Source organism: Gigantopelta aegis, chromosome 5 (assembly GCF_016097555.1).
Source record: "Gigantopelta aegis isolate Gae_Host chromosome 5, Gae_host_genome, whole genome shotgun sequence".
NCBI classification, from domain to species: domain Eukaryota; kingdom Metazoa; phylum Mollusca; class Gastropoda; order Neomphalida; family Peltospiridae; genus Gigantopelta; species Gigantopelta aegis.
The window spans coordinates 3,278,549-3,300,950 of NC_054703.1; the positions used below are offsets into that span (position 1 = coordinate 3,278,549).

Here is a 22,402-nt window from a genome sequence, read left to right on the forward strand (position 1 = left end):
ATTAAAAACCCCAAAAAGTATCCCTTCAATCAACAACAATTTTTATCCATGCCAAAATCCCCCCCCCCCCCCCCTCCACCAACAAAAACCCTGACCTAAGGCAAAGGCTGTAAGTGCCATTGTTAAATTCGAGCCCTGGAATATAATACACCAATTTACAAAGTCCATTACACAAAATGCCTGTAAATATACATGTACATGGTGACTAAATATTAACTGAAACAAAGGAGCAGTGATAAATATCAATCATGGCGTGTCTCTACGTATACACATACAGCCGTGTACACCTGCTAGGCTATACAGAGTATCAGTTTAACAAAAGAACAACAGCTACTGCACTCAAGATGACAGACAGACAGACAGACGGACGGGCAGACACAGACTGACTGATAGTTATAAATGTAAATGTATCATGCAGAATCAAACACTATACATTCACTAGTACACGGAGGCTCAAAGAACAGCAAGTAAATGGCCGATTGTATATACATGTGTATATTATAAAAAAACCATGACTAATAAAAAATGTATAAATAATAAATGATATTGAGGGCAGGGCGGTATAGGGCAATACAATATATAGTATTTAAAATCTTTAAAAAAAGAAAGACTAATAAAAAATATTATTTTCAAAACCTGACTGAATTTAATTTATAAGTTTGTATAAATGATATCTGTGGTGGGTGGGTGGAGATAAATATACTGTGGTAGAGTAAAAGCCAACTGATATCTAACAATCACAAATTTAGTATAAAAATGCTTCATTATGCTACATGTATGCAATTTCATATAAATTGTTACTATTATAAATCGATAGATTCTTTGATTAATGATGTTGTTTTAAATTGTGTTATTAGTACATCTCAACAGTACAAAACATTTTAAAAAGTGTTAATAGTACAACTTAACAGTACAAAACATTTTTAAAAGTGTTAATAGTACAACTTAACAGTACAAAACATTTTAAAAAGTGTTAATAGTACAACTTAACAGTACAAAACATTTTAAACTGTGTCAATATCATGGTAGAAAAAAAACTATTAATTGTTACTTGAATATTTAAACAATTTTAAATAATATTAAAGTGGAATTAAACATTTTAAACTGTGTTATTACTTAAATATTAGGACAATATTAAGAATGACAATAACATAATAAAGCATTTAACATTGTAATTGTATAAATAGCAGTAAAGACTATTAATAGCAGAATTAAATATTTTAAGCTGGCTTATTGCTTATATATTACAAAAAATATTTAACATTGTAATAACAGGATTAAAGTTGTAAACTATGTTGTTACTTAACAATGTTAAACTCTATAACAGGAACTGTGTTGTTACTTAAATATTAGAACAATGTTAAACTATAGTAACAGGGTTAAACATTTTAAACTGTGTTGGTACTTATTAGAACAATGTTAAACTATAGTAACAGGTTTAAACATTTTAAACTGTGTTGTTGCTTATTATTTGAACAATGTTAAACTATAATAACAGAATTAAACATTTTAAACTGTTATTACTTAAATATTATAACAAGTTTAAACAGTTGAACATAACAAGATTAAATCATATTAAACTGTGTTGTTACTTAAATATTAAGAAAGGCTTAAACACTATTATAATAATAGGGTTAAACATTTTAAGCTGTACACTATTATTACTTAAAATATTAGAACAATCTTAACTATAATAACAGAATTATAAACATTTTAAACTGTATTGTTATTTAAATATTAGGACAATCTTAAACTATGTAATAAAACAGGATTAGATGTTTAACTGTGTTATTATTTAAATATTAGAATTAGCTTAAACACTATAATAATAGGTTTAAACATTTTACTGTACACTGTTAAAATGTTATTACTCAAATATTGGAGCAATTTTAAACTCAATAATAGCAGAATTAAACAGTTTAAATTGTGTTGTTATTTAAATATTAAAACAAGCTTAAACAATTTTAAATGGTGTTATTATCTAATTATTAGAAAAAAAAAGCTTAAACTTTATAACAACAGTATTACATAATTTTAAACTGTTATTTTTTAAATATTAGAACAAACTTAAACACTATAATAATAGGTTTAAACATTTTATTTAAGCTGTACACTATTATTACTTAAATATTTCAGCCATCTTTAACTTTATAATAACAGGATTAAATAAATTTAAGCTGTTATTACTTAAATATTAGAACAAGCTTAAACTCTACAAATAATAGATTTAAACATTTTATGTAAGCTGTACAGTTAAAATATTATTATTGAAATGTTATATTGGAGGAAATTTTAAACTCAATAATAACAACAGGATTAAATATTGTAAACTTATTAGTATAATTAAGAGAAAGACTTTAAAGACATTATAAATTGTGGTGTCAACTCTTCAATAATAGATTTAAACATTTTATTTAAGCTGTGTACACTGTTAAAATGTTATCACTGAAATGTTAATTGGAGGAAATTTTAAACTCGATAATAACAACAGGATTAAATATTGTAAGCTTATTAGTATAATTAAGAGAAAGAGCAGGGCTCACCCTGTTCATTGCCAAATTAGCCATTTGCTAATTTTTATACAAAGTGGTTACAACATTTAGTCTTTGGCTAATAAAATATTCCTTAAATTAACCACATTTTAATAATGTTCAAGGAAATACATCTGAAAATTCGGTAAAAAAACATAAATTAAAAACCCCAGTGTGAGCCCTGTAATTACAAATTGAGATGAACAATTATAATAACGATGTTTGTCAAACGTCGGCCATTTACCGATGAAGACATCCATTCCTGAACAGGAGGCTGAAAGCGTTGGCCTGCGTCAGGGTTTGTACTTACAGTCCAGTGGCCCTGGAAACAGTAAACTAAATCATTTAACACGTTAGTCAAGTGTACAAAACCAAGTGGACACTCACTTCTCTGTGTCAAATCTGTCATAATACTTACCTTTGTATGTCAATTTTTTTTTTTTTTTTTATGCAGAGGTGTTGTTGAACTTTGATTGACTGATTGATTAATGGGTTGATTGATTAATGGGTTGATTGATTAATGGGCTGATTGATTGATTGATTCATTGATTGATTCATTCATTGATTGATTCATTCATTCGTTCATACATGTACAGTGAAACTTGTCTAAACCAGGCCCTGAACTTACTGGTTTCCTGTCAAAACAGTCTCAAATTGTCTAAATTCTGAAACGCAAACACTCTAAACACCAGATCCGGTCTAAATCGGTCGGTCGTTCGGTCGGTCGTTCGGTCGGTCGTTCGTTCGTTCGTTCGTTCGTTCGTTCGTTCGTTCGTTCGTTCGTTCGTTCATTCATTCAAGCTTCTATAGTATGACATCAAACAGTTTGACATACAGTAGCATGGCAACATCAATTATCAATCAGACAAAAAGTGCATTGTAAAAATCCATTAAAAATACATGTATTGGATTCCAAGCCTCTAAGATTAAAAATGTGTATTTATTAACCATTTAGGGATTAAGCAAAAAACATTTCATGTTACTCATTTCTTATTTTGAACAACCTGTTAGATCCAGGCACAAGCTGTCCTAACTTTAATGCAACCACATACAAGTATAAAAAAAAAAAAACCCAACCCATCCCTCAGAAAATTAGACATGTGTGCAACTTGGGAATGAAACGACCATTCTCACAATTCTCAGAAACTGGATTCTATGGATTCCAATTCCAATGGATTCTCATGGATTCCCATAGATTCCTACATCTAATGGATTCTCATGGATTCCCATATCTAATGGATTCTAATACATTCCCATATCATGTCCAATGGCTTCTTATGGATTCCCATGTTTAATGGATTCTAATGGATTCCCATGTATAATGGATTCTCATGGATTCCCATGTATAATGGCTTCTCATGGGATTCCAGTGTAATGGCTTCTCATGGATTCCCATGTCTAATGGATTCTCATGGATTCCCATGTCTAGTGGATTCTCATGGATTCCCATGTTTAGTGGATTCTCATGGATTCCCATGTCTAATGGATTCTCATGGATTCCCATGTCTAATGGATTCTCATGGATTCCCATGTCTAATGGATTCTCATGGATTCCCATGTCTAACAAATTCTTGTAGATTCCCATGTCTAGTGGATTCTCAAGGGATTCCCATGTCAAAAGTTTTGGGAAATGAAAATACAGTTTAGTAGAATTTGATGAATAGTGACCTACATGTATTACACTTGTGAATTTATATAATACACAAATTTCTAACATGCATGTATAACACAAACATAGTTTGAGTAAATTTATATATACATGTATACTGCAGAAGACACATGTAATAGATGTCATAGAGATTATATGTAATATAAGACATGTAATATACATGTATGTCAAAGAGATCATACGCAGTATATGCCTTACAGAACATGTACATGTACATGTATGTAATATATGTCATAGACATCATATGTAAAATATATGTTGTATGGGACACATGTAATATATGTCCTAGAGATCATACAGAATACAATCATAATATAATGTAAATCATAAAATATTATTGATCTTAAAATTTAGCTAAATACAAATACCTATAAGTGACATGTTAACAAAATAAAACTTTAGCAAGGTCGTCATATCAAACACTAAAAAATGGAAGAGCTTAGGTTGTAGGATCAGTTGAAATACTACCGTTGATTAATTTTGATGTTTAGCGGCTTACAGACATATTAAATTTAGTTGAAAATTGCAGTAATGTGCATGCTGACTACATGTAACTATTGTCATTTGTTGTCCTTTTTGTTATCAATAGCATGTAACCATAGTTGCATGTTCAGTTAATCACAGTCAAAATCACACAAATGGTTTATTGTACGTCTTTTTAAATTTAGCGTCATGAAATATTAGAGTCTTGTATGACCTGGTTAAAATTTTATGCTCACTAACATTTCCTGATTTACAGTATGATATACAGCACACATGTAATATATGTATATGTCACAGATCACATGTGACATATGTCATAGAGATCATAAGTGGTATATATCACAGAGATCATATGTAATATGTATGTTATACAGGACACATGTAATATATGTCACAGAGATCATATGTATTATACATGTATGTCATACAGACACATGTAATATATGTCACAGGGGATCATATGTGATATATGTCACAGAGATCATATGTAATAAATGTCGTACAGAACACATACAATACATGTTGTACAGGACACATATAATATACGGTATGTCACAGAGATCATAAGTCATAAATGTTGTACAGGACACACAATATATGTCATAGATATCACAAGTGATATATGTCACAGATCATATCTAATATATGTCATACAAAAGAAATGTAACATATGTCATAGAGATCATATGTAATAAATGTCATAGAGATCATATGTTATACATTATAGAAATCATATGTAATAAATGTCATTTAGAACCCTATGTAATATATATCATAAAGATCGTATGTGATATATGTCATATAGAGCATAAATAAATATAGAACACATGTAATGTATGCCGTATAGAACATGTAATATACATGTATGCCGTATAGAACGCATATAATCTATGCTGTATAGAACATGTAATATACATGTATATGTCATATAGAACACATGTAATATATGCCGTATAGAACATGTAATATACATGTATGCTGTATAGAACATGTAATATACATGTATGCCGTATAGAACACATATAATCTATGCCGTATAGAACATATAATATACATGTATGCCATATAGAACATGTAATATACATGTATGCCGTATAGAACAGGTAATATACATATACATGTATGCTGTATAGAACATGTAACATACATGTATGCCGTATAGAACATGTAATATACATGTATGCCGTATGTATATAATCTATACCGTATAGAACACATTAGTCGTACCTCCCCATCCTCATATTGAATGTTGATCTCTTTCTGTCCAGTGTAATCCTCCAGCAGTTTGGCAGCTCGCCAAACCTGATCCTGGTCAGGAATCCATATCCGAGCCCCCTACAAGTAAAATATATTAAAAATTAGAACATACGTGGGTAGCTTAGCTTAGTAACTTGTTTAACGTGTCCATATACCACTAGGGTTTCAAACACGCCTATCCCGAGTCCGGCCTCCGATAGATCAGGGGTCTGACTCGGGACAGGGAATACATGGGTAGCACACATTTTACTGAGTAAACATACATTGACGTTCATTTTGTTTAACGACCCATAGCAGATGACTAATTAATAAATGTGCTGTAGTGGCAGGGGTGCAGAAAGCACCCACCCACTCGCCAAATGTGAGAAAACATTATAATTATAATTATCCAGGACGAATTGAAAAATCCAACTACCTGTCCGACAGACAATTTGTCTTTTTCTTACTGACCATATACATTTTTTAAATTTCTATCTTTATAAATCTATACCGGTATCAAAGAATTATCAGAACCTTTGTCTTTATTAGTAAAGTAAAGTAAAGTTTGTTTTATTTAACGACGCCACTAGAGCACATTGATTTTTAATCTTATCATCGGCTATTGGACGTCAAACATATGGTCATTCTGACACTGTTTTTAGAGGAAACCCGCTGTCGCCACATAGGCTACTCTTCTTTACGACAGGCAGCAAGGGATCTTTTATTTGCGCTTCCCACAGGCAGGATAGCACAAACTATGGCCTTTGTTGAACCAGTTATGGATCACTGGTCGGTGCAAGTGGTTTACACTTACCCATTGAGCCTTGCGGAGCACTCACTCAGGGTTTGGAGTCGGTATCTCGATTAAAAATCCCATGCCTCGACTGGGATCCGAACCCAGTACCTACCAGCCTGTAGACCGATGGCCTGCCACGACGCCACCGAGGCCGGTCCTTGTCTTTATTAGAATATTTCAAAATATATTGATTTGAGAATCAAGGTTTGGGGCTTGATTTCATTTGCCACTTGATGCTGATTACTTACCAAGTGTCCCTAATAATGTTTTTGTTATAATATATATATCTGGTGTGAAGACGGGTGTAAATTATAACATTATTAAACATTAATATATTGTTCTATAGGCTGGCAGACTAATAGAAATTCTGGCGGGCTAGTAAATGTTAGTTAATTCTGGTTCGTCAGGTCAGGCTAGTGAAATATTTTAAATTTCTGAACCCCTGTAGTGGTGTCGTTAAACAAACCAAACTTCAAACAATTACAGACTGTTGTTACATGAAGAAGCCTTGACTCAGTTATACTAGAGTATTTGATTCAGAGTGAGCAACCATGAATCAGTGTTGTGAGATGGGTAAAAACAAGAAATAACAATGACATCAACACTTTGCAGCCCAACTTCAACTACTAGTACATATGAATCACAATGTGCTATGAGGAAGCCTGTACTCAGTCATACTAGAGTTTTTTTTATTCTGAGTGAGCAAATCAGGAGTCTATGGTGTGGGGTGGTGAAATGATAAAAGGACTAAAATAACATGAATATATATTGATTGATTTCACACATGACACTACAGCTGTTAACTTATCAAGATATCATGGTACAGCACTATATTTCAGTAATTTGATTATTATACGAGCTTGCGTGTCATACTGATTTTACGAAACGAGTGTCAGGATTCTTGTATGAATAAATGAATGAATGAATGATTGATTGATTGATTCATTAAATGAACGTGTAACGACACCTCAGCACCAAAATACATATCAGCTACTGGGTGTCAAACAAAGGTAAACTTGTATATAGAGATTATTATATAAGCTTGCGTGTCGTACTGATTTTACAAAACAAGTGTTAGGGTTGTTGTATTGCGAGAGCGAGAGCGAGTGTAATCCATGAATCCTGAAAACGAGTTTCGTAAAATCAGTACGACTCACACGCGAGTGTAATAATTTCTTTATTATCCATATTAATATTGTTGTTTTCTTTACGAACAACAAGGCCAACTCAAAAGGTTTCAGCCACAACTAGGAGATGACGAAATGACGTCATATTTCAAATGCTTGAGAATCTTCTCAAAATGACGTCATTACACTTGTTAGACACGTGACGTAATTATTATTAACTCAGACGTTGAATAATATGAATAATAATCAACTTTCAAATAAGCACTAGGACCGATCCCCATGTGGGCCCACTGGGCTATTTTCCATTCAAACCAGTGCTACACAACTGTTGTAAAAAAGGTTGTGGTATGTACTGTCCTACTTGTGGGATGGTGCATATAACAGATATCTTGCTACTTATGGAAAAATCTAGGACCGATCCTCATCGGCGGGCCCACTGGGCTATTTTCCATTCAAACCAGTGCTCCACAACTGTTGTAAAAAAGGTTGTGGTATGTACTGTCCTACTTGTGGGATGGTGCATATAATAGATATCTTGCTACTTATGGAAAAATTAGGACCGATCCTCATCGGTGGGCCCAACCATTCAAACCAGTGCTCCACAACTGTTGTAAAAAAGGTGTGATGTACCATATGGAAAAATCTAGGACCGATCCTCAACTGGGCTATATTCAAACCATCAACTTACCCACCAGTGTGGTGCTGATATCTTGCTAATGAGTGGTCAATCTAGGACCGATCCTCATCGGTGGGCCCACTGGGCTATTTTCCATTCAAACCAGTGCTCCACAACTGTTGTAAAAAAGGTTGTGGTATGTACTGTCCTACTTGTGGGATGGTGCATATAATAGATATCTTGCTACTTATGGAAAAATCTAGGACCGATCCCCATCGGTGGGCCCACTGGGCTATTTTCCATTCAAACCAGTGCTCCACAACTGTTGTAAAAAAGATTGTGGTATGTACTATCCTACTTGTGGGATGGTGCATATAATAGATATCTTGCTACTTATGGAAAAATCTAGGACCGATCCTCATCGGCGGGCCCACTGGGCTATTTTCCATTCAAACCAGTGCTCCACACCTGTTGTAAAAAAGGTTGTGGTATGTACTATCCTACTTGTGGGATGGTGCATATAATAGAAAAATGGAAAAATATACGGGTTTCTTCTTGAGATGATATGTCAGAAATATCAAATGATGATTAATATAAATCAATGTGTTCAAGTCAGCCGTGCAGAAATGAAAGTTATTTCATTAACCCGCCGGACCTGGGCCCGTACTTAACACATACTACGGCCTTTGATATACCAGTCGTGGTGCACTGGCTGGAACAAGCAATCTCTAATGACGTCACATGCATACAATTTGTATGACATTGTCATGACATTAGTGTCTCAGACTCTATTAAGAGTCTCGAGGCTAGACTCTAAAAGTTTTGTAAGTGCCAGACCAGAACCAACAAACATTTAGTAGCCCGCCAGAATTTCTACTAGTCCACTAGCATAAAGAACAATATATTAATGTTTAATAATATTATAATATACAGTCTTCACATCAAATGTATATATTATGACAAACACATTATTAACCTTCTGACTACTGCAGGTGACGTCACGCCAGTTGACATACTGTACTATGTATACAGTGCATTCCATAATTTGTTTTGCACACAACACTCACCAGAAGCTATTTATTAACAGGAAATAAAAGACAAATCAGCTTCCTGTGTCTTTAGATTTAAGTTTTTCAAAGGAAATACCTTGACATTTTTAGTTGAAAAAGTGGTTTTCAACAAGCATTTTCGCTTGACAACAATGGTGGCATGTTGTGGTAATTTTCAGGGATCGATAGCTGATTGTGACAGCTAATTTGATAATAAATTATATTTGTTTACTAACAACGGAAATCACCAAATATTGGGATATGAATTGTAGTTTTTTTTAAATTCTGGTCAGAAAACCACTCTTATTGGGAATAATGGACATACAGCTGGCCACAAATGCCCATAAGTAAATGCGATTTTTTGCCCAGTTTTAATCAACATCAACCGATCTAAAATATCATAAAAATTAGAAAAACCCACAAAAATAATACTTACCAATTCAAATATGAACTTTATTTTATGTATTTATAAAACATTTAAGTGAATATATGTGAGTAAAAATTATAAACTTGTACCCACTCAACATGGTTTTGTCAAAATTAATCCAGTAGCATCAAGTGGCAAACGAAATCAAGCCCCAAACCTTGATTCACAAATCAATATATTTTGAAATATTCTAATAAAGACAAAGCTTCAAAATTTTAAAATTAAAAAAAAAAATACTGTCAGTCAGAAAAAAGACTAATTATCCGTCAGATTGGTAGTTGTATTTTTCAACTTGTCCGTGAATGTTTTTACTTGCATTTGTGGTGTCATTAAACAAAACAGACAAACTTTAATAAGTGTTACATGAAGGTTCTCGGGTGCAGAAATGGAAAATATTTAAGTTGCCCGCTGGACCAAAACCAACTAAATTTTACTAGCCTGCCAGAATTTCGACTAGTCTGCCAGTCTATAGAACAATATATTATTAACAATATTATAATATACAAGGTCTTCCCTTCAAATGAAATATATAGATATATTGACAAAACATTATTAATAGCACTTGGTGGTAGTACTAAACCAAATAAGTTCCGGCTGGGTCAAAGTTCGAGGTGCACCCAACTTTTGATAGAGAAGTGAACATCACAAGTCCTGTGATTGGTCATAAATGTGAGTGTGTTGGTTGTAAAAAGTAATAGTTTCATATGGGTTAAAAAAATATGCAATTTTATTTCATCTAGTACCACTGTGTCAAGTAGCCATGTGTTTGAAACATGTATGGGGTACCTGTAAAAAAAAGTACTCGAATTTTGTGCAGAACTAGGGTAGTCATAGACGCTACCCGTTATCTCAGAAACGAGCAGCTTGACCCCCCCATTTTTTCTGATTCACTTTTAAGTGTGAGGGGTGGTAGTATTTATATCCATGGTGTTTATGTCGATTGATAGGCTGCAGGTAGGAGTTTTAGCCACATATATTACTATTGTCGTCTATGGGATTTGATTTGGTAGTATACACCCTGGTAAGTAATCAACACCATGTGCCAAACAAAATAAAAAAGACAGACAGACCGCCAGGCTGGTAGTTATTTTTTTAAATTGTCCATAATTTTTTTTTACTCGCATTTGGCAAGTGGGTGAATACTTTCTGCAGCCCTGGTTGTACTATTGTTAAAAAGGAACAGGTTCAAATTTTATCATCGAAAACCTGTTACAATATATAATCTTTTTGCACTAATTGATCATCTTTCGATGACACAATGATATAAACTTAGAAAAAGTGTCTCTAATTTTAATTATTATTCATACTTACCTAGTGCTAGCACAATGACAATGCTATATGACCCGGAGTCATAACCTCCACTGGACAACTGTCTCCCCTTGCCGGATGTATATAGTACACCCGTGTATATGGGCAGACCATATATCCTTGTTTCAATTCTACAGTGGAGGTTATAACTCAGGGTCGTATAGCGTTATTGTTGTGCTAGCACAGTAAGTTAAATAAGACTATTAAAAAAGATTTGAATTATTAGGACTAAATGTTGTGCCACCAGGAATGGTTAAATTGTTAATTTATATTAAATACCCATTTAAAATCTGTTTAATTTACCTACGTAGTGTACATGATATCAAACCCACAGCCCAGCTTATTTACATCAGTTCCATTGATATTTAGACTGGATCTAGCTGTTAGTACAGCACTCGCCTGAGGTGCCTGCATCGTAGGATCAAACCACCTCAGTGGACCCATTCTCTGATTTAGTTTCCCCCCAACCCCAACCAGGACACCACAACTGATATATCAAAGGCTGTGGTATGTGCTATCCTGTTTATGAGAAAGTGCTTATAAAAGATCCCTAGCTACTAATGGACATTTTTTTTCAAGATTTCCTTAGACTGCAAATACCAAATTTTGACATCCAATAGTTTCTGATTAATAATTCAATGTGCTCTAGTGGTGTCTTTAAACAAAACAAACTGTATCTTTTCCACTTTAAGATGTACTATATGTCAGAATTAACAAATGTTTGAGATCCAATATAGTCAATGATTAATAAAATCAATGTGCTCTAGTGGTGTCTTTAAACAAAACAAACTGTAACTTTTCCACTTTAAGACGTACTATATGTCAGAATTACCAAATGTTTGAGATCCAATATAGTCAATGATTAATAAAATCAATGTGATCTAGTGGTGTCTTTAAACAAAACAATTAAAACAAACTTTAACTTTAACCTGTAGGAGTAACTACAAATAACATTTACCAGGACAACTGAATGATAATAAAATAATCGGCCTTGGTAGTGTCGTCGTTAGGCCATCGGACATAAGGCTGGTAGGTACTGCGGTTCGCAGCCCGGTACCGGCTCCCACTCAGAGCTAGTTTTAAAGACTTAATGGGTAGGTTTAAGACCACCACACCCTCTACTCTCTCACTAAAAACTAATAACTATAACCACTAATAACTAACTCACTGTCCTGGACAGACAGCCCAGATAGCTGAGGTGTGTGCCCAGGACAGTGTTGAAATGAACCGGCCTCGGTGGTGTCGTGATTAGGCAATTGGACATAAGGCTGGTAGGCACTGGGTTCACAGCCTGGTACCGGCTCCCACTCAGAGCGAGTTTTAATGACTCAATGGGTAGGTGTAAGACAACTACACTTTTTTTTTCTGTCACAAACAACTAACAACTAACCACTAACCCATTGTTCTGGCCCCGTGCTTATAAACCTTAAAGTCTAGACTTGAATAAAATCCAGACTTTAACGTCATTCAAATAGCATTACGTTAAAGTCTGGACTTTATTAAAGTCTAGACTTTAAGGTTTATAAGCACGGAGCCCTGGACAGCTGGACAGACAGCTCAGATAGCCCTGGGCCCCGTTCCACAAAGCGATCTTAGCCTTAAGATCACCTTAAGTGCATAGCTACCTTGTGCACTAAGGTGATCTTAGTGCTAAGATCGCTTCGTGGAACGGGGCCCAGAACAACGTGTTTGAACCTTAATTGGATACAAGCACAAAAATAAGTTGAAATAAAATTAATGATAATGGGTCATTACCATCACATCAGTTATAAGCAATGACTCGAAAAGCACTATACTTTTTATCCCTGTTCTCAGGACTATAACAACGACAACATTACGTGTTTGAACCTTAACTGGATATAAGCATAAAAAATAAATTGAAAGGAAATGAATGATAATGAGTCATTACCATCACATCAGTTATAAGCAATGATTCGAAAAGCACTATACATTTTATCCCTGCTGACAGGACTGTAACACAACGACAACATCATTACCTCCACGTAATGGTCAACTGTCTCAATATCCTGCAGAACGTATTGCAGCTCAAACCTCCTATACAGACCACCATCTCCCTCCACCACACCCTGCCCTTTAGACGGTGGGGGCGACTTCGTCTCCTTGTCACCTCCCCAAAACCTCCGTATGGAATCCATTGAAGCGAGGTGCTGTCATACACAGCTCCAAATATGGCCAACACATGTGCTGGTATTGTTCTTTTGCTGCTGCAATTTTCTACATTCTGTCCCACATTGCTGCTGCTGTGGCTACCAGTACCATATTTAACCTCATAAATGTCCCTCAAGCCTTGACCATGTTATATGGTGTTGGCATTTATAGTTGAAATCTGAACGGCGAAACCGTTAAATGTTACAGTCTACAGTTGTGTTTTGCACATCAGTCTGGTACAGTGAAACCTCTCAAAACTGAACCCTCTGTAAACTGGACTTCCCTCAAAACCGGACGTTTTAAATATCTGTACAGTAGAGAACCTCTCTAAACTGGATACCTCTTAAAACTGGACTTTTTACTTGGTTCCGATTTAGAGGAGTTTCACAGTAGTTATCATAGGATAAATTATCAATCATCCTTTAGATTAAAAAGCATTCAAAATAATCACTGTCCTTAATGACAAGTAAAAATCTGATTGGACAATAAGATTAACCTCAAAGGTTACATGTACATCTGTTGGAGAAGTACAAATTTACTAAACAGTATCATGTTAAAAACAGGAATTGAACAGACAATTCTTCAGTGGAGAGATGACTCAGGTTGTATTGCATGATTGTTGTGCTAGCACAGTACATTGAATAAGACAAAATACTCTTGCATGAATGAATGAATGTTTAACGACATCCCAGCACAAAAATACACATCGGCTATTGGGTGTCACAAATGATAAAAATACTCTTGCAAACAAGATACTAGTTATAAAACTGCCATACCCTAACAACAATGGGCCAGTATAGTATGTTTTTAGAATATATATACAATGAAACCTGTCTAAACTGGACCCTGAACTAATTGGAATCCTGTCAAAACTTTTCAGCAGTTAAAACCAATGTTGTTGCTCCTGAATAAACAAAGCCATCATCTGGATTTTAGTGAAAATACTGGCGACAAAGATGATTTCTGGATGTACTTGTCTGGAGGATAGTGAAAATACTGCTTTTAACAGTGATACATTGTTCACAATCATCAATTACATGTAAACTGTCAGCAATTCTCAGAAATTGTTTTAAGTACTCTTCAGATAAACTCAGCCATTTTTAGGTAAAATATCAGCCATCTTCAAGTAAGCTGTTAGTAATCCTCAGATAAATTGATAGAACGCCTCATATAAACTAAGTATTAATCTTGAAATAAATTCTCAGTAATCCTCAGATAAATTGATAGAACTCCTCATATAAACTAAGTATTAATCATGAAATAAATTCTCAGTAATCCTCAGATAAATTGATAGAACTCCTCATATAAACTGTTACATGTAGTATTAATCTTGAGATAAATTCTTAGACATCCTTAGATGAATTGATAGTAATCAACAAATAAATTTTCAGTAATCCTCAAATAAATTGTTAGCAATCTTCAAATAAATCCTTAAGAATTTGTTTTAGCAATCTTCAGATAAATTGTTGATAATCTTTCGATAATTTGTTAGTTATCATCAGATAAACTGATAGTCATATTTAGAGAAACTGTTAATTACACATGTACCTTCAGAAAAATCCTTGAGATAAATTGTTAGAAATCTTTACATAAATTGGTAATAATCTTCAGACAATTAAATCCTTTAGATAAATTGTTAGAAATCCTCAGAAATATCCTTTGATAAATTGTTAGAAATCCTCAGAAATATCCTTTGATAGATTGTTAGAAATCCTCAGATAAATCCTTTGATAAATTGTTAGAAATCCTCAGATAAATCCTTTGATAAATTGTTAGAAATCCTCAGAAATATCCTTTGATAAATTGTCAGAAATCCTCAGAAATATCCTTCAGATAAATTGGTAGAAATCCTCAGAAATATCCTTCAGATAAATTGGTAGAAATCCTCAGAAATATCCTTCAGATAAATTGTTAGAAATCCTTAGATAAATAGTTAGATATCTTCATATTAACTGTTAGCAATCCTTAATAAGTAAGTAATTTTCAATCAAATTGTAAGAATTGTGCCTAAGATCTGTACCGTACTACAATTTTTCTGGAACACTTGAACAGTTAATTATCCTACCTCAGGATCAAAGTGTGTTTTAGATTTCTCCAAATGTACACACGGAGGCCAAGTTAAATTAACTGTGGGTACTCCATCTCCATTTGACTTCATCACTTAAATAAATATCAGGTACATCACACATTGGTGCAGTAATTAAACGATGGACCAACCAAACCTCTGCCCAACAAAGATGAACTAATCACGTACTCTGCTGCCAGTAGATATATTGATAATAGTACTAGTAGAATATATACATACAAGAACAGAAGAACTACTTCCATAAAAGAACTGGGTCCCCGTTCCACGAAGCGATCTTAGCACTAAGATCACCTTAGTGCGTAAGGTAGCTATGCACTTAAGGTGATCTTAGCGCTAAGATCACCTTAGTGCGTAAGGTAGCTATGCACTTAAGGTGATCTTAGCGCTAAGATCACCTTAGTGCATAAGGTAGCTATGCACTTAAGGTGATCTTAGCGCTAAGATCACCTTAGTGCGTAAGGTAGCTATGCACTTAAGGTGATCTTAGGGCTAAGATCACCTTAGTGCGTAAGGTAGCTATGCACTTAAGGTGATCTTAGAGCTAAGATCACTTCATGGAACGGGGTCCAGGACAGTAGATATTAAAATGTTTTATTCATTGTGAACGACTTAAAGCCAACAACAACAAAAACGTATTACTGACCATTTGAGATTTAATGGTAGCTACCAGCAAGATCCTGTATGACAAGTGGTGTATGTGATTGTACTTGGAAAATATGTCATGGCCAGATGTCACACTTCAAGCGGTAAAGTATAAATATTTAATATTTTATTGTTAGAATACCTGTAGGAAGAGTGAACATACCTGTGAATGATGGTGGTGGTGATGATGATGGTGGCGATGGTTTTGGTGGAACTTGTAATAATGATGGTAGTGTTGAAGATGATGATGATGAGGTGATGATGATGATGATGTGATAATGCTGATTGATTATAATAATGATGGTTTTGATGATGATTATGATGATGATGATGATGTTAATGATGATATGACGATCATGCTTATGATAAAAATGGTGTTGTTGGTGGTAATTATGACATGGTAATGAAAAAGAAGATGATGATCATAACAACGATGATGGTAATATTAATATTAATCATTTGGTTATGATGACGATGATAATGATGATGGTGGTGGTAGTAGCAGTATCAATAATGATGATATAATAATGATGGTGTTGATATTAATAATCATGATTATCATAAATTGCTCACATCAATTTAAACCATAAAGACTAGGTTATAGTTGTTTATGGTTATAATAAGAGACAAGTTGTTGTAGTGGCTTTATATACCTACCCACTATGCTGTTAGCACTCATGATGGATATACCGGCCTCGGTGGTGTAGTGGTTAGGCCATCGGACTACAGGCTGGTAGGTACTGGGTTCGGATCCCAGTCGAGGCATGGGATTTTTAATCCAGATACCTACTCCAAACCCTGAGTGAGTGCTCCGCAAGGCTCAATGGGTAGGTGTAAACTACTTGCACCAACCAGTGATCCATAACTTGTTAAACAAAGGCCATGGTTTGTGCTATCCTACCCTGTGGGAAGCGCAAATAAAAGATCCCTTGCTGCTAATCGGAAAGAGTAGCCCATGAAGTGGCGACAGCGGGTTTTCTCTCAAAATCTGTGTGGTCCTTAACCATATGTCTGACGCCATATAACCGTAAATAAAATGTGTTAAGTGCATCGTTAAATAAAGCATTTCCTTCTTCTTCTTCTTCATGATGGATATGAGCTGATACCAGGATTCCAACCCAGTATACCTACTAGTCTTAAGCCAATGGTTTAACCACCAAGCCACTGATCGAGGCTGGTCAGACTTAGCACAAGTACTGTGGTTTTTTATGTACATGAACTTGTACATGGCCTGTAGGGAATACTGGTAAAATATCTACATCATGATTGTGCTCCTACTGTGAAATAAGATACGGATTATTTAGCCCCACTGAGAATTAACAAGGCCTATCTATATTATCAACAAAATAGACCGTAATTAATTCTAACCTAGCTTGCATATGCAGATTTAGAAAGTATATACGTGTAGCTTGTTATAAGTTTTCTTTACGGGGACAGATCCTAATTCTTAAACACTAAGGCATATTTTTCACCTAGACTCTAGTTTCAACATGTAAAAGATTGTGTGACTTTGAAATACGACTAAATAAGACTAAAATGCGACTTCATAAACGGATACTTCTCAGACGCATGTGCATTTTTCAAACTATGAAAAATGCATTTTGTGATATTAGAAACACCAGGATGACCAGAATCACTTTAGTTACAAGTACGGAAATGGATAATCTAAACAATAAAATACAAGTATTGTTTGATTTCAGTGATCATAAATGGCTCTAGTAGTGAAAAATATACCATAGTGTTTAAAAACTGGGGTCTGTCACTTTAACATCAATAACACCACCACTACAGCACAATGATTAACCATTAGCTACTGGATGTCAAACATCTGGTAATTTCGGCCCATAATCTTCAGAAAGAAAGAAAGAAATGTTTTATTTAACGACGCACTCAACACATTTTATTTACGGTTATATGGCATCAGACATATGGTTAAGGACCACACAGATTTTGAGAGGAAACCCGCTGTCGCCACTACATGGGCTACTCTTCCGATTAGCAGCAAGGGATCTTTTATTTGCGCTTCCCACAGGCAGGATAGCACAAACCATGGCCTTTGTTGAACCAGTTATGGATCACTGGTCGGTGCAAGTGGTTTACACCTACCCATTGAGCCTTGTGGAGCACTCACTCCGGGTTTGGAGTCGGTATCTGGATTAAAAATCCCATGCCTCGACTGGGATTCCGAACCCAGTACCTACCAGCCTGTAGACCATAATCTTCAGAGGAAACCTCCCACATTTTTCCATTAGCAACAGGGATCTTTCATATGCATTTCCCATACAGGACAACACATACCACATCTTTTGACACAACAGTCGTAAGGCACTATATGGTTGGGATGTGGAGAAAACCAGTGAGTCTGCTTATGGGGTTTGAGCCTGTGATCCAAGCACCTCGGGTGAGTGCTCTATTGACTGAGCTGAATCACACAGCCTCGATCAGTCCTTGGCTTTTGAAAAACCAAGGCGAGTGAAGAATCGCACACCTCAAAAAGCTTTGGCAAGTGAAAATCGCATTAATTTTTACCGGATTGGTACGTCTTCGAAGATGTCTATTTAACCAGTGTTTTCCAATTTGTATAGCAAAGATAAGTACCAGTCATATATAAAAAGCTTGCATGGACGCTACCGTTCGTGTCACATTTTCTTTTCTTTGGTATTGTTAAATGGGTCTATCAGCTACATATGGTACACATAAGTGACAATCAATATACAAAATTATTTTATGTGCACTGTTAAGTGTAACGTGTGTTATTTTTCACACTCACCAGATTGAAATTATGTGCACTGTATGAAGAAGAAGAAGGAAATGTTTTATTTAACAACGCACTCAACACATTTTATTTATGGTTATATGGCATCAGACATATGGTAAAGGACCACACAGATATTAAGAGAGGAAACCTACTGTCGCCACTTCATGGGCTACTCTTTTCGATAAGCAGCAAGGGATCTTTTATATGCACCATCCCAGACAGGGTAGTAAATACCACGGCCTTTGATATAACAGTCGTGGTGCACTGGCTGGAATAAGCAATGGTCCAATGGGTCCACTAACAGGGATCAATCCCACACTGATCATGCATCGAGCGAGCGCTGTACCACTGGGCTACGTCCCGCCCTGTGCTGTACGAGCGCGATCACACTTGCACCCCCCCCCCCCCACCACCCTACCTCCTCAAGAAATAATCTAGGATAATATAACTACATGTATTAGTCCAAGGTTTTGTCTTAATACTCTCTACCGGCCTCGGTGGCATTGTGGTTAGGCCATCGGTCTACAGGCTCCCAGTTCGGTAGGTACTGGGTTCGGATCCCAGTCGAGGCATGGGATTTTTAATCCAGATACCGACTCCAAACCCTGAGTGAGTGTTCCGCCAGGCTCAGTGGGTAGGTGTAAACCACTTGCACCGACCAGTGATCCATAACTGGTTCAACAAAGACCATGGTTTGTGCTATCCTGCCTGTGGGAAGCGCAAATAAAAGATCCCTTGCTGCTAATCGGAAAGAGTAGCCCATGTAGTGGCGACAGCGGGTTTCCTCGCAAAATCTGTGTGGTCTTTAACCATATGTCTGACGCCATATAACCGTAAATAAAATGTGTTGAGTGCGTCGTTAAATAAAATATTCCTTTCTTTCTTTCTTTAATACTCTCTAAATTATGGGGCGGGATTTAGCTCATTTGGTTGAGTGCTCGCTTGAGGTGCTTGCGTCGTAGGATTGAACCACCTCAGTGGATCCATTCGACTGATTGGGTTTTTTTTTCCTGCACAACCGGTCAAAGGTTGTGGTATGTGCTGTACTGTCTGTGGATAAGTGCATATAAATGATCCCTTTCTGCGTTAGGAAAAATGTAGCAGGTTTCCTCGAGGCTAGGTCAGAATTACCAAAAGTTGACATCCAATAGCCAATGATTAATTAATCAATGTGCTCTAGTTGTGTCATTAAATAAAACAAACTTCTTTTTGTTCTGTCTGTGGGAAAGTGCATATAAATGATCCTTTGCTGCTAATGAACAAAATGTAGCGGGTTTCCTCTCTAATATTTAATATGTCAAAATTACCAAATGTTTGACATCCAATAGCCATTGATTAATTAATCAATGTGCTCTAGTTGTGTTGTTAAACAAAACAAACTTCTTCTTTTTCTGTCTGTGCAGCTAATGAACAAAATGTAGCGGGTTTCCTCTCTAAGACTATATGTCAAAATTACCAATTAATCAATGTGCTCTAGTTGTGTTGTTAAACAAAATAAACTTTAACTCTACATTGTCTTATTCTACTTTTACTTTTCCTCTTACAGATCAAATTCAAACAATGTGAACACAATTAACATCCCACCAATTCTATCTTTGCCCTATATTAAACATGTAAAAAATTAATAAAAAGCATTGGGAGACATTTATTGCCATAACTATGGTAAGCCTTTTTGTGGGTCACTGTTATGTGGACATGTGACAAAATAATTGTGCATAATTTGAGAAAATTGTTCCAAACGTATATTGACTGGACTGTGTTGAGTCACACACATGAAATGAGAAGAATGACTATTTACAGGCCACTGTATACTGCGTATATGTAACAGCGTGAGTACCGCATATTTATTACAGCTTTACATACATTGTAAGGATATTACCAACGGTATCAGAATTACATGTATAGATGCTCACTGAACAAGGGTAGTGTAAAATGTAACTGATTTTGAAGGGACAGACCCTAATGTTTAAACATTACGGAGTATTTTTTAGGGGTGTAATGATATACATGTACTTGAATGACCCTAATTTTTAAACATTACAGAGTATTTTTTAGAGGTGTAATGATATACATGTACTTGAATGACCCTAATTTTTAAACATTACAGAGTATTTTTTAGAGGTGTAATGATATACATGTACTTGAATGACCCTAATTTTTAAACATTACGGAGTATTTTTTAGGGGTGTAATGATATACATGTACTTGAATGACCCTAACTTTTAAACATTACGGAGTATTTTTTAGAGGTGTAATGATATACATGTACTTGAATGACCCTAACTTTTAAACATTACAGAGTATTTTTTAGAGGTGTAATGATATACATGTACTTGAATGACCCTAATTTTTAAACATTACGGAGTATTTTTTAGGGGTGTAATGATATACATGTACTTGAATGACCCTAATTTTTAAACATTACAGAGTATTTTTTAGGGGTGTAATGATATACATGTACTTGAATGACCCTAATTTTTAAACATTACAGAGTATTTTTTAGAGGTGTAATGATATACATGTACTTGAATGACCCTAATTTTTAAACATTACGGAGTATTTTTTAGGGGTGTAATGATATACATGTACTTGAATGACCCTAACTTTTAAACATTACGGAGTATTTTTTAGAGGTGTAATGATATACATGTACTTGAATGACCCTAATTTTTAAACATTACGGAGTATTTTTTAGAGGTGTAATGATATACATGTACTTGAATGACCCTAATTTTTAAACATTACGGAGTATTTGTTAGGGGTGTAATGATATACTTGAATGACCCTAATTTTTAAACATTACGGACTATTTGTTAGGGGTGTAATGATATACTTGAATGACCCTAATTTTTAAACATTACAGAGTATTTGTTAGGGGTGTAATGATATACTCGAATATTCGGTGCACCGAACAAGGATCTACACATAGTTGCATTTGTATTTGTCACTAGCTGAATCGAATACATGAATACATATATTATGAAATGCTAACTGCATAGATCAATCTTTTTATATTCAATGCATTGGACTGGTACCCTACATGCACCTTTATTTCGCTTCTGTCAAAAAAAACTACTCACCCATGATTAATCAGTTTTCACTTAAAAAAAAAAAAAAAAAAAAAAAAAACATACTGTTCTTCCTTTCTGCAAAACCTTTTGACTTTTGTATTCATGGACATGAATACATATCAGTATTCGTAACCTCATATTCGTGATATGTATAATATTCAGCACCATGTGTGTCCGTTACCTCATATTCGTGATATGTATAATATTCAGCACCATGTGTGTTTGATACACCCCTAATATTTTTCACTATTAAAGCATTCTTTGATAACTGAAATCAGATATTACTTACTTTTTTATTATTCAGATTTTCCATTTTCAAGTGTTTTTGGTCTTACATCTAATCTAATACCATGAAATGAATTTTTCATAATTCTAAAAACGCATGTGCCAAGGAACATTTTGTTCAGTATTGAAAATATTTTATTTAACGACGC

General features: G+C 34.9%; 1 protein-coding gene across 1 annotated transcript in view; it reads right to left on the reverse strand.

Moving 5' to 3' along the window:
• LOC121373473 (unconventional myosin-Vb-like) overlaps positions 1 to 22,402 on the reverse strand; it is a 196,293-nt gene that overhangs the window by 146,912 nt on the left and 26,979 nt on the right. The window contains exon 2 of the mRNA XM_041500138.1: positions 5,911 to 6,018. Coding sequence (XP_041356072.1) covers positions 5,911 to 6,018 — 108 coding nt within the window. The remainder of the gene's footprint in view (positions 1 to 5,910; positions 6,019 to 22,402) is intronic.